This window comes from Microcaecilia unicolor, chromosome 10 (genome assembly GCF_901765095.1).
Source record: "Microcaecilia unicolor chromosome 10, aMicUni1.1, whole genome shotgun sequence".
In the NCBI taxonomy this organism is placed as follows: Eukaryota; Metazoa; Chordata; class Amphibia; order Gymnophiona; family Siphonopidae; genus Microcaecilia; species Microcaecilia unicolor.
Window position 1 is genome coordinate 194914289 of NC_044040.1, and position 14225 is coordinate 194928513.

At 43.4% G+C, this 14225-nt stretch overlaps 1 protein-coding gene across 1 annotated transcript in view; it reads left to right on the forward strand.

The window, feature by feature from the left end:
- Window positions 1-14225, forward strand: part of LOC115478374 (multiple epidermal growth factor-like domains protein 6) — a 243495-nt gene that overhangs the window by 190130 nt on the left and 39140 nt on the right. The window contains exon 6 of the mRNA XM_030215673.1: window positions 12487-12609. Within this exon, the coding sequence (XP_030071533.1) occupies window positions 12487-12609 (123 nt within the window). The remainder of the gene's footprint in view (window positions 1-12486; window positions 12610-14225) is intronic.

Below are 14225 nucleotides of genomic sequence, written 5' to 3' on the forward strand. Positions count from 1 at the left end.
GGTCTCTCGCTCTGTCCTGCTCCCAGGCCGCCGGCACCGCAATCCCCAGTCTCCACCTACCTACCCTCGGCTCCCTTCTGTCTGTCATCCGACCCCCGTTCATTTGAAAAAAACAAAACAAATGGGCAGCACAGCGCCTTCTGTGTGAAAGCGGCAGATCTCGGGTGGGCCTTTCCTCACTGTGTCCCGCCCTTGCGGAAATAAGAAGTTACATCAGAACAGGGCAGGACACAGTGAGGGAAGGCCTGCCCGAGGCGACCTGCCGCTTTCACACAGAAGGCGCTGCGCTGCCGATTTCGAGATTTTTTTCTTTGTTTTTTTAAATGAAGGTGGTCGGATGGCAAACAGAAGGGAGCGGAAGGTAGGCAGGTGGAGACTGTGGACTGCGGCGCCGGTGGCCTGGGAGGAGAGGGAGGCGACAGCAGTAGCGATTGGGGGGAGGTGGGGTGGGGCAGGTGCGGCAGTGATCCTTGGGGGGGGGGCTGTGAGCGGCCTTCCCCAGTCCTGGCTCAGGCTCTCGGCAACCCTGCTGACCATGCACCTCCTATATTTTTCAATTGCATGCTATGCCACTTATACACAAGTGTACGGAATCGCACTTTGGGAAAGCGCGCAGGTAAGTGGCGCCTGTTATGCATTTATGCAAGTCAGACATGACTAAATGCAATCGCACCTTATATAGAATTGCCCTGTACTTGTTCGTGATTTAGCATTCCACTCTGTCTCTGTTTTAATACCCTAGCACTGTGATTTAGAACAAAATGGAAATGACTGCGATCACAAACACTGAATTTCAACATCGATGAGGGAATTAGAAGGAAAGGTAACCGTCTGTGAATGAGCGCTTCTACTCAAACACAAGCACCATAGGCTCTTATACAATAAATAATGTTTAAAAAAGAAAAATCAAAGACAAGCAGCAGCACTGCTAAGAGATTTACCTTCAAAGATTTTTTTTTTCATATAATTCCATTTACAGCAAGAAATCCCACAAGCCTTTTACGAGAAATAGCTTTACAGGATTGCGTCGGCTGAAAGAATGAGAAAAAGGAGGACATATTTGATAGCAACTGAAGACTTGAGATTTCAGATCTCTTACTGTAGCTGAAATCGGCTGATAAGAAACCTTCATGCTGGAGCTTATTAGGATGGTAGCAGTTGAACATTTATGAGAGACAAACAATGAAGAAGTTAGTACCAAAAAAAAAATAAAATAAAATAAGACTGAAAGAAAAATCAGACATAGAGGGGTCCTTTTACTAAGGTGCGCTGAAAAATGGCTTGCGGTAGTGTAGGTGCGGGTTAGAGGCGTGCGCCGATCCATTTTTCAGCGCGCCTGTATATTTTTGACGAAAATGGATGGGCGGCAAAATCAAAAATGCCGCGCGTCCATTTTGGGTCTGCAACCTTACTGCCAGCCATTGACCTAGCGGTAAAGTCTCACGCGGTAACCGGGTGGTAATGGCCTATGCGCGTCAAATGACACTTGGTGCGCGTCCGATATGCGCATCCAAAAATTATTTTTTGGCCGTGCATATCGGCCGCGTGCCAAAAATGAAATTACTGCAAGAGCCACGCGGTCGCTGGGTGGTAACTCCATTTTGACGTGCGTTGGGCGCACGTAGACTTATGTGGCTTAGTAAAAGGCCCCCCAGAGGAATTAAACTAAGGGCTCTGTTAACTAAGCCGCGCTGTAGGCATGCTATCTTTTTAGCGCGTTCTAAAAATTAGTGCGCTAACTAGCAATTAGCATGTGCTAATTTTTAGCGTGCGCTAAAATGTTTGTGCGCCTACAGCGCGGCTTAGTAAACATGGCCCTAATTTACCTCAGCCGCACTACAGGAGACGCCAAAGTGCTTATTTTTGTGGTCCTCGTGTCATAATCCTCTGTCCTGTAAAGTAGCCATGATATTCTCCCTAACATCTGGATCTCAGACTTTTACCTTTAGGATTAAGAATGACTGATTGATAATTATTTAGTTTGAGCATTTTTTTTTAAGGCACAATTAGTTGAGGAGTATTTAGGGAGAAATTGAATGGGAAAGGAAGTAACAATTGATTGATTTTTTTTTTTGTTACATTTGTACCCCGCACTTTCCCACTCATGGCAGGCTCAATGCGGCTTACATGGGGCAATGGAGGGTTAAGTGACTTGCCCAGAGTCACAAGGAGCTGCCTGTGCCTGAAGTGGGAATCAAACCCAGTTCCTCAGGACCAAAGTCCACCGATTCTACGTGCAGGACGTCAGACTCACAGAAACAGAAGCCTGTGCAGCCTTCTACATGGAATGTTGCTAGTGGAATAGCAACATTCCATGTAGAATCTCCAATAGTAGCAACATTCCATGTAGAATCTCCAATAGTATCTATTCCATTTTTGTTACATTTGTACCCTGCACTTTCCCACTCATGGCAGGCTCAATGCGGCTTACATGGGGCAATGGAGGGTTAAGTGACTTGCCCAGAGTCACAAGGAGCTGCCTGTGCCTGAAGTGGGAATCGAACTCAGTTCCCCAGGACCAAAGTCCACCACCCTAACCACTAGGCCACTCCTCCACATAGCTGCACTTTGTGGAAACTGTAAAATTTTATATTTTCTAATATGGAAACCTGTAGTTTTGATATACCCTTATTTTAATCACTTAAAGGTTCAATATAAAATAAATATATAACTATGTTGTTGAGCTAATGTTGGATAATGATTATAAAATATTTCATGTATTTCATGTAATTTGTGATTTAATTGGAACTGTAATCTGCCTTGAACTTATAGGTTATGCAGAGAGAGAGACACACAGAAGGGCATTTTTAATATGATGTCTAAGTTGGATTTTGGACATTTTGCGCTAAGCGTCACAAATCCGAACAGGACATATGGCCATTTTTGAAACAGCCACATGTGCTTTGTGCGTTTTTCTTTTTGGACCATTTTCGGGGGGGGGGGAGGGGGGAAGGTCCGCGTGAAAAACGCACAAAATGAAACCATAAAGGAATCCTGTTCAGAAGGAATGGATCCTAAGGAGCTTAGCCGAGATTGGGTGGCAGAGCCGGTGGCGGGAGGCGGGGATAGTGCTGGGCAGACTTATAAGGTCTGTGCCAGAGCCGGTGGTGGGAGGCGGGACTGGTGGTTGGAAGGCGGGGCTGGTGGTTGGGAGGCGGGGATAGTGCTGGGCAGACTTATACGGTCTGTGCCCTGAACAGGACAGGTACAAATCAAGGTAAGGTATACACAAAAAGTAGCACATATGAGTTTATCTTATTGGGCAGACTGGATGGACCATGCAGGTCTTTTTCTGCCGTCATTTACTATGTTATTATGTTATTATATATTAGGATGTAGAAGAAGCCAGCATTCTTAGCAGACTGGCCACACAGTCATCCCAGCAGAGCAATGAGGCTCCCTAGGGGGCACTGCAGTGGACTTCATATAAGAGCTTCCAGGTACACATCTCATCCTTACCCCCTTATACTGTACGCTGAGCCCTCCATAACCCACCAGAAACCTACAGTACCCAAGTGCACACCACTACAACAGCTCTTATGAGTGAGGGGTCACCTATATGTGGGTACAGTAGATTTTAGGGGAGTGTGGAAGGGCTGACACATTCCACCACAAGTGTAACAGGTAGATCGGGAAAGGGTCCTGGGTCCTCCTCTCTACAGTGCACTCCACTGACCACTATGCTACTCCAGGGTCCTGCTTGCTGTTCTAATACAGGGCCGCTGAGAGGGGGGGCAGGGGGGGACAAAATTTCCCGGGCCCGGGCCTCCAAGGGGGACCCGGCGCTGGGGTCATGCCACCGGCGCTGCAGTTCCTAGTCTCACCTGCCTTCCTCCTCAGCTCTGGACCCCCTGCATTCGAAGGGGCAGTCACAGATCGCCTCCCTTCCGGCCTTCCCTCCCTGAGTCCCACTCGCGTGGAAACCGGAAGTTACATGAGACGATGGCGGGACACAGGGGAGGGAAGGCTGGAAAAGATGCGATCTGCGACTGCCGCCTTGAATGCAGGGGCCCCAGAGCCTTGGAGGCAGGCAGGTAAGACCGCGGACTGCAGCGGCGGGGGGAGCGACGGGGGGGGGGGCAGCAGTGGCAGGGAGCGGCAGGGGGAGCGACAGGGAGCAGCAGCGACGGGGGGACGGAGGTGGGACGGCCTTGCCCCGGGCCCGGCTGAGTCTCTTGGTGGCCCTGTTCTAATAGACCTGGCTATAACATCTTTTTTTTGGGGGGGGGGGGAATCAGTGACCACTGGGGGAGTAAAGGGGGGTTATCCCAGATTCCCTACAGTAGTCATCTGATCATTTAGGGCACTTTTTTGTGCTTTATTCATTCTAAAAACAGGTCTAGATCAAAAAGTTGAAGTTTCAGCCCTAGAGACTCACAGAAACAGAAGCCTGCGCGGCCACATTGCTGATCTGCAAGGGCAGGCTTCTGCATGGCATGTCACTAGTGGAGGAATAGCCTAGTGGTTAGTGCAGTGGACTTTGATCCTGGGGAACAGAGTTCAATTCCCACTGCAGCTCCTTGTGACTCTGGGCAAGTCACTTAACCCTCCATTGCCCCTGGTACAAAATAAGTACCTGAATATATGTAAACCGCTTTGAATGTAGTTGCAAAAACCTCAGAAAGGTGGTATATCAAGTCCCATTTCCCTTTCCCAAAGGTTATCAATAGAAATCAAACAAAATAAAACATGGAAAAGAAAATAAGATGATACCTTTTTTATTGGACATAACTTAATACATTTCTTGATTAGCTTTCGAAGGTTGCCCTTCTTCCTCAGATCGGAAATAAGCAAATGTGCTAGCTGACAGTGTATATAAGTGAAAACATTCAAGCATTACTATGACAGGGTGGGAGGATGGGGGTGGGTAGGGGGTATGTATGGGGACATCAAAGCATATCATTGATATTCTAACAGGATGGGTGTGGATAGGTGAGGGATGGGGTGATCAACAGAGACATACAGCTTTATGGTTTATAATGGGCTAGGAACCCCAGATCCTTGTTAAGTCCTTTCTGTTGGGTGTTAAAATATTCAATCATTCTGACTTCAAAGAAGGGCAACCTTCGAAAGCTAATCAAGAAATGTATTAAGTTATGTCCAATAAAAAAGGTATCATCTTATTTTCTTTTCCATGTTTTATTTTGTTTGATTTCTATTGATAACCTTAAGAGTGGTCTAACACGGCTACCACACTCCTTTTCCAAAGGAATGAAAGGGGTCATCAGCATTTAGGTTAACATCCTCATGACCTGATTAAGGGAAGGATAAGAAGAAAGAAGAACAAAAGTCAAAGTCAATGAGAAGGGAGGTGAGGAATTATCAGGGGATGAAGATGACAGTTCCTTGGAGGGACTGGGGGCAAATAGACTGCTGTAATGTTGAAAGGAAGAAAGGCAGTGGGGATTGAGGAGAGAGAAGGCAGTGAAAGTTGCAGACCATCAGGCTAACACCAGCACATTCAGTCTAATGAGGTGCATGAGAAAAAAAAAAGATAACTTCCATAACAAAGCAGCAACTGAGGCAGAGCCCTCAGGGGCAAAAACCTGGTTTCAGTCAGTGCAAGAAAATGGAGAAAATAATAGGTAAAAGAGGTCATGAATATAGGCATGCTTGTTAGTGACTGAAAAGGAATTCCGAAGGGAGCATGAGGAAAGCAGAAATGAGGAAGGAAGATAAAGTCGAAGGGGCGATGGGTGTTATATTAACCGTTGTGCATGGAGTTTTTCTACATTATATTATCAGGCGTATGCAGAGGAAGTTCCACTCGTGATGCAAATCATTTTAGTACTTTATGTTTTTCAATTGATTAAGGCTTGATTAACTAAAATGCATCATTTCACATGTTAATGCAGTTTAACTTGTGTTGTTTAATGCAGATCCTATTATTGTCAATTATCAACCGACAAGGTGTGATTGTCAAAGATTTATCACGTATGAATTATATATTTATGGAATTATATCATTTTTGTGTGTTCTGATTATGCTATTTGAATTGTACATGATTTTATATTATGAATTGTTTTGGAGCCTCATTGAGACAGTATTTATTTTTTTTTTTTTTAACATTTGTACCCCGCGCTTTCCCACTCATTGCAGGCTCAATGCGGCTTACAGGGGGCAATGGAGGGTTAAGTGACTTGCCCAGAGTCACAAGGAGCTGCCTGTGCCTGAAGTGGGAATCAAATTCAGTTCCCCAGGACCAGAGTCCACCACCCTAACCACTAGGCCACTCCTCCACTGTTGCTACTATTTGAGATTCTACATGGAATGTTGCTATTCCACTAGCAACATTCCATGTAGAAGTCGGCCCTTGCAGATCACCAATGTGGCCGCGCAGGCTTCTGCTTCTGTGAGTCTGACATCCTGCACGTACGTGCAGGACGTCAGACTCACAGAAACAGAAGCTTGTGCAGCCTTCTACATGGAATGTTGCTAGTGGAATAGCAACATTCCATGTAGAATCTTCAATAGTATCTATTTTATTTTTTGTTACATTTGTACCCCGCGCTTTCCCACTCATGGCAGGCTCAATGCGGCTTACATGGGGCAACGGAAGGTTAAGTGACTTGCCCAGAGTCACAAGGAGCTGCCTGTGCCTGAAGTGGGAATCGAACTCAGTTCCCCAGGACCAAAGTCCACCACCCTAGGCCACTCCTAGAAAGGTAATAAAGAAATGCATAGATAGAATTAATGTGGAATAACACACAATATCACATGAATGCATTTTAGTAACTCTAGCCCTAAATTTGTTTCAGTAAGGGCAACAAAATAAATTAGTTGCATGAATAATCCGCCCCCCCCCTCTCTGTAGTAAAACATAAGATTAACACAAGATAGAGATAAATGTTTCACTCAAAGCAGCCGTAGGCAATAACGCAGGGCAAAACCTTTTAGAACACAAATGCATAACCTGTCAAACAGTCTATTTATTTATTTATTTATTTGTTGCATTTGTATCCCACCTCTTTGCAGGCTCAAAGTGTCTTACAATACATCATGAATAGTGGAAGAATGTTAGTTAGTAAACATTTAGTATTGCAGGGTTTTGGTCAGCATGATGATAATAAGACAGAATCATAGTGTACAAGCAGATATTAAGAGACAATTCTAAATATAGATAGGCGATTTGTGCATATTCACATTGGTTGATCTTTGTGATAGGCTTTATTAAAGAGGTGGGTCTTCAGTAATGAGGGGAAGTTCGTTCTTTCGTAGACCGATTTCAAGCTGCACGGTAGTGCATTCCGTAACTGCGTGCTCAGGTAGGTGAAGTTTGACGCATGCATTAGTTTGTATTTCGTTCCTTTGCAGCTGGGGAAGTGCAGATCAAGGAATGTGCGGGATGATCACATTCTAGGTGTAGCCAGCAGCAAAATCACTAATGCATAGAAAGCTGTTTCTTCAATTATGTTTTTTTTTTTTTTTTAATCATTAAAATACTATTCTTTCTACCTGAGGGACAAAAATATTGATTCTCGAATCTTTCTTGTGGTCACATATTGACTATGTATCAGGAGTTTATCAGACAATGTGCTTGCTATTTCAGTGTTTCGTAGCAAATACAATCCTTGTATTCAGTCAATAGGCCACTGAATGCAAAATTTGAATCTGGCAAAACGAATCCTAGATATATAGAACTAGAAGGGACAGCGCGCCAGAAAAAAGTGGCCTGCGTTGGTGTAGGCGCGTGTATTGGACACACAGGTCCATTTTTCAGTGCACCTGCAAAAAAGGCCTTTTTTGTTTTTTTTTTAGCCGAAAATGGACGCGTGGCAAAATAAAAATTGGCACATGTCCATTTTTGGCCTGAGACCTTACCGCCACCGATTTGACCTAGCGGTAAATTCTCATGCGTCTAGTGCAGTTCTTCTCAGCTATTTCCTGGAGGCACACTTTCAGGCATATTTTCGAAAGAGAAGGACGCCCATCTTTCGACACAAATCGGGAGATGGGCGTCCTTCTCGCAGGGTCGCCCAAATCGGCATAATCGAAAGTCGATTTTGGGCATCCTCAACTGCTTTCTGTCGCGGGGGTGTGTCGGAAGCGTAGCGAAGGCGGGACTGGGGCTTGCTTAACACATGGGCATCCTTGGCCAATAATGGAAAAAAGAAGGGCGTCCCTGATGAGCACTTGGCCGACTTTACTTGGTCCATTTTTTCTTGCGACAAAGCCTCAAAAATGTGCCCGAACTGACCAGATGACCACCGGAGGGAATTGGGGATGACTTCCCCTTACTCCCCCAGTGGTCACTAACCCCCTCCCACCCTCAAAAATAACCTTTTAAAATATTTTTTACCAGCCTCTATGCCAGCCTCAAATGTCATACCCAGCTCCCTGACTGCAGTATATAGATCCCTGGAGCAGTTTTAGTGGGTACTGCAGTGCACTTCAGGCAGGCTGACCCAGGCCCATCCCTCCCCTACCTGCTACACTTGTGGTGGTAAATTTGAGCCCTTCAAAACCCACCAGAAACCCACTGTACCCACATGTAGGTGCCTCCTTTCACCCCTTAGGGCTATGATAGTGTTGTACAGTTGTGGGGAGTGGGTTTTTTTTTGGGGGGGGCACAGCACCCAAGGTAAGGGAACTATGCACCTGGGAGCAATTTGTGAAGTCCACTGCAGTGCCCCCTAGGCTGCCCGGTTGGTGTTCTGGCATGTGAGGTGGATCAGTGCACTACAAATGTTGGCTCCTTCCATGACCAAATGGCTTGGATTTGGTGGTTTCTGAGATGGGCGTCCCCAGTTTCCATTATCGCTGAAAACCGGGGACGACTGTCTCTAGGGACAACCATCTCTAAGGTCGACCTAAATGTTAAGATTTGGGCGTCCCCGTCCATATTATCGAAATGAAAGATGGACGCCCATCTTGTTTCGATAATATGGGTTTCCACGCCCCTTTGTGAGGAATCCTGCGAGGACACCCTCAGAAAAACTTGGGCGCCCTGTTCGATTATGCCCCTCCACGCCATTCAGGTTTTTAAGATCATCATATGCATCATATGCAAGATCATCAGATAGTTTTGCATATAGGGCTAGATTCTATATTTGGCACCTGAAAATTCCACGTGGAAAAAATACGCCTAGGCATATTCTCTATAGTATTCCTAAATTGTATAGAATAGGCTTAAATTTCTGTGCGGTATATAGAATTATGCCGAGCACTTCTCTATGTGACCAAATTTAGTCGCGGCCATTTATACTGTGTTTTATTTGGCGTAAGTCCAGAAACCTAAATTAGGCACAGAGCAACTGCATTCTATAACAATGCACATAGATTTTAGCAATGCCCATGCATTAGCTAGTTAAACATAGAAACATGACGGCAGATAAAGGCCATATGACCCATCCAGTCTGCCCATCCTCTGTAATCCCTAATTCTTCCTGTTCCTAAGCGATCCCACATGCTTATCCCATGCCTTTTTAAATTCTGGAACAGTCCTCGACTCCACCACCTCCACCGGGAGGCCATTCCACGCCTCCACCGCCCTTTCTGTGAAATAATACTTCCTTAGGTTACTCCTAAGCCTATTCCCTCTTAACTTTGTCAGATGCCCCCTCATTCCAGAGCTCTCCTTCATTTGAAAAAGGCTCTTTTCCTGTACATAAATGCCCTTGAGATATTTAAACGTCTCTATCATGTCTCCTCTCTCCCAGCGTATACATGTTGAGGTTCATAAGCCTGTCCCTATAATTTTTGCGTTCAAGACCGCTGACTAATTTCGTAGCTGCCCTCTGGACTCTCCATCCCCCTCCCGTGGCAGAGCTTCCCCCTCCTCCTCTTTTCGGTTCCACGGTCCTGAAACATTAAGTTACACGCATTGTTATAGAATATGCTTCAATTTCCACACGGAAATTAAGTCGCAATGTATTGAATCCCGGGGATAATGGATCTCTGCAATCTGCAAATTTATCTCTTGCATATTCATAGTAGCAATCCTGAAAACCCAACTGGTTGGGTGTGCCTCCAGGAAAAGTTGAGAAGCACTGATTTAGTGTTAAATTCTTCAAAATCTGCTACAGTATGGTTGTCTTATCTTATTCTTTATGGGTAAAGGACAGAGAAGAGCATTGAGTTAAGAATAGTTGATACATTGTTCAGTTGAAGAGTGAAACCAACTGCATCTCACAGCTCGGATAACCATTTTCATGTGCTCCCTTTCAATTGAACTTAATTTGACCATTGACGACATTACCTCAGTTAATCTAGCCAAGATTGTACATGCTTCTGTTACCAGTCAGTTTGTTTACTGTAAGTCATCATTTCAGGGTCTCACAAAAAAATAGCCTCAAAAGACTACAGTTGATTCAAAATAAAGCTTGCAGGCTTTTATCTGGTAAAATGTGCATATTGGACCAGCTTTATGTGATTTGCACTGGCTTCCTGTTGAACTGTGTTGTACATTTAAAACACACTTACACAAGTGGAGGAGTGGCCTAGTGGTTAGAGCACCGGTCTTGCAATCCAGAGGTGGCTGGTTCAAATCCCACTGCTGCTTCCTGTGATTTTGGGCAAGTCACCTAATCCTCCATTGCCTCAGGTACAAACTTAGATTGTGAGCCCTCCAGGGACAGAGAAATATCCAGTATACCTGAATGTAACTCACCTTGAGCTACTACTGAAAAAGGTGTGAGCAAAATCTAAATATATGGAATATTGCTACTATTGAAGATTCCACATGGAATGTTGCCACTTTTTGAGATTCTGGAATGTTGCTACTATTTGAGATTCTACATGGAATGTTGCTAATATTTGAGATTCTGTTACTACTAATTCAGGTTCTACATGTAGAGGAGTGTGGTAGCCGTGTTAGTCCACTCTTAAGGTTATCAATAGAAATCAAACAAAATAAAACATGGAAAAGAAAATAAGATGAATTAATGAGGGAACACCATATTGATTGGTTAAGTATGTGCCTAACTTTTTCTGCAATCTATTAAAAAAATGTCTTATGTAGCTTCCATCAGTTATTCACTTGTCTATTACCTAAAACAGTGTATTTAGGGGCCCTTTTACTAAACTAATTAACATTAGTGCGTGCTCAATGCTGAGCATCCTAATTTATACCTATATATGGCACTTAGCGTATATTAATGTCTGTTAGCGCGAGCTAAACTTTAGTAAAAGGGCCCCTTAGTTACATGGAATCATTTTGTAGAACTTTTAGCCTCAGGGGTTGCAAGAAATGAAAAATCTCTTAACAGTTCTGTAAGCCTTTAAAAGCCTGTATTTTAGCATTGCAATGCCTCATTGACCAGTTCAGTGAAAGATGTTTCCTTGTCTTTTGATTTCTGTTGGTTGAATGCATCTAGTAACATCTGGATCGGTTTGTGTTGGGTATTAGTTTGTGTATTCCTCTAATATTTATGGGTTGATCATTATACATCATCACTAACAATGTTTTAATTTATTTGTGATTTTATTGTGTTGTTCATGTTGATTATTGGATTTGAAATGCAAACCCCTTAAAGCAGGAACTCACATTTCTGCACTCATTATGCATGTAAATATACTAACATATATGCCATATTATGCCTAAGCGCAATTTACGTGCACTACTTGCTAAGCGTATTCTGTAATGTGGTGCGCGTAAATTCTAAGTCACATAGTTGAAAAGGGGGCGTGAAATAGGGAGGTTGTGAATGTATCTAAAATATACGCGTGTTGTTATAGAATGCACCCGCTCCGTTCCCAATTTAGGTGTTGGGATTTACGCCAGGTTGGGCTTATTCTGTAAAGTATACCTAAATTAAGGTGTACTTTATAGAATACGCTTAAGCAAATTTCATTTTGGCCCTGAATGTTTAGGCGTGATTATATAGAATCTACTACTTAACACTTCTATAGCGCTACAAGGCATACGCAGCGCTGTACACCATACACGTAAAGACAGTCCCTGCTCAAAGAGTTTACAATCTAAATATCTACTCCAATGTGCCTAACTGCCAACAGGCAAAAAGCACTTGCACCAACTTTTGACATGGCTAAGTGATCTTGCCAAAAGCTAGGAGTGAAACGGTCAGGGCTTTTTTTGAGGGGGTACTGAGTACCGGCACCTTTTCTATTGTCTACTAAAATTAACCCACGGTCCCCAAGTTTTAATGAAAGATCTCAGGCTCTACACACCAATTCTGCCTTGTCATAGATTCTGTGACTGGTTGCAGGGGGCCTGGCTATTGTGGGGAGGGTCCCTCAGTGATCACCCCACACCTGAAGGGTGGCCTGCCATTTGAGTACCGGCACCTTTTTCACTAGAAAAAACGCGCTGGAAATGGTGGTGGACATGCAAGTATGATATAACAGCAATTCCATGGGCTCTTTGTTGAATCTACCTCATAAAGCTTGCGGATGTGTCCTATGTGATGTTACATTACATTTTGGATCGGTAATGTCATGCGTCTCGGAAGCAACGCTCATGTTAAGAAATCCCAAGACTGTGTTAGCAGACAGAAATCTGTATTTTCTCTATTCTTTTAATGTTAGAGGAGGATCCCTGTGATAATCAAAACGGGGGATGTACACACATCTGTCAAAACGAAGGAGGAGCTGTAAAGTGCGAGTGTCATGACGGATATCATCTCTCTGAAGATAAAAAATTTTGTCAAGGTAAGATGCTGGCATGGAGGATATCGCAGTACTGCAAAAAGGTGGTATACAGTGTATTTCTAAGAGCAACTTTGTAAACATACTGTTAAATGTTTGATTATTTTTAAATTTTTTTATTTATTTTGACATTTATACCCCAACATTATCCCGAACATACTGATTATGTCTTGAGTGGCAATAAAGCTCCAGCTTTTCTGGTTATTCTAGCCTGCCATTAAAATACTTTAAGAAAACATGAATATCTTTACCTTAATTTTGTCACACATTCAGTAACTTTTGGAAGTTGAGTCTATAGCAGATATTTTACGAAAAATCCTGATTTATTTAGATTCGTTCAGATTTGCACAAATATTTGTGGATTTAAGTTATTATAAGATAAATGAAAATGTTCAAATACCCAAAACTTTATCAATATACACACAAAACGGAGATGTTTGTCGAGTTAGTTCGCTGCCTGCCCCATTTTGACTGTGGTTGTCCAATTCCCTTCTTTATCTCATTTATAGGACTAGTTTCTACAATACAGTAAATAATGCATTTTACTACAGCAATATTTACTGCAGCTGTCACTAACATGTAGTACCTCAAGGTGGTTATCTACTGTGATAAATATAAATTTAAGGGCCCTTTTACAAAGACGTGTGAAAAAGTGGCCTGCGGTAGTATGGACGTGTATTGGACACATGCTGGACCATTTCTCCACTGTGTCTGGAAAAAAGGGGGGGTTTGGGGGGCCAGGAAATGGATGTGCGGCAAAATGAAAACCAGCGCGTATCTATTTATGGCCTGAGCTCTTAACGCCACCCATCGACAGCGGTAAAGGCTCATGTGTTACCTGCATGGTAACCGTCCGGCGCACACCGACTGCCGATTAATGCCGTGAACGCCCTCACAGTAGAAAATAGAAAATTATTTCCTACCGTGTATTTTCGGTAGGGTACAAATTTGGAATTACCGCCTGGGGCATGCGGTAGCAGGGTGGTAACGCCGATTCAGCAGGCACCGGACGTGTGTAGCCCTTACGCACCTTTGGAAAAGAGCCCCTTATTTATTAATTTGTTGCATTTGTATCCCACATTTTCCCACCTATTTGCAGGCTCAATGTGGCTTACAATTTTTCCGTCATGACTTATGTCATTTCAGAATACATACACAATTGGTAATATATATAGAACGTGAATGCTAAATGAACAGTCGGGTAAAGAAAGGAAAATATACAAATGGTATCACATATTGAACATGGATTGCATATTAAAATTCAACAATACGGTATAGGAAGAGAGTAATCCTATTGTTAAAGTAGATGATGGTGAATTACAGTTCCAATTATAAGTCATTATGGTACGTCATATTAAAGAGATGTGTCTTCAGTGCCTTACGGAAGTTAATTAGGTTGTGAATTATTTTCAGGTCCAATGGTAGAGCATTCCACATTTGTGAACTCAAGTATGAAAAGCTGAATGCATGTATTAATCTGTATTTTAGACCTTTACAGCTGGGGAAGTGAAGATTTAGGAATGTGCGTGCCGATTTTTTAGCATTCCTTACATTTCTGTACTCAGAAAAATCATGCATTCCTGGCTGCCGGAAAACGAAAACTGGCCCTAAGTCAGGCC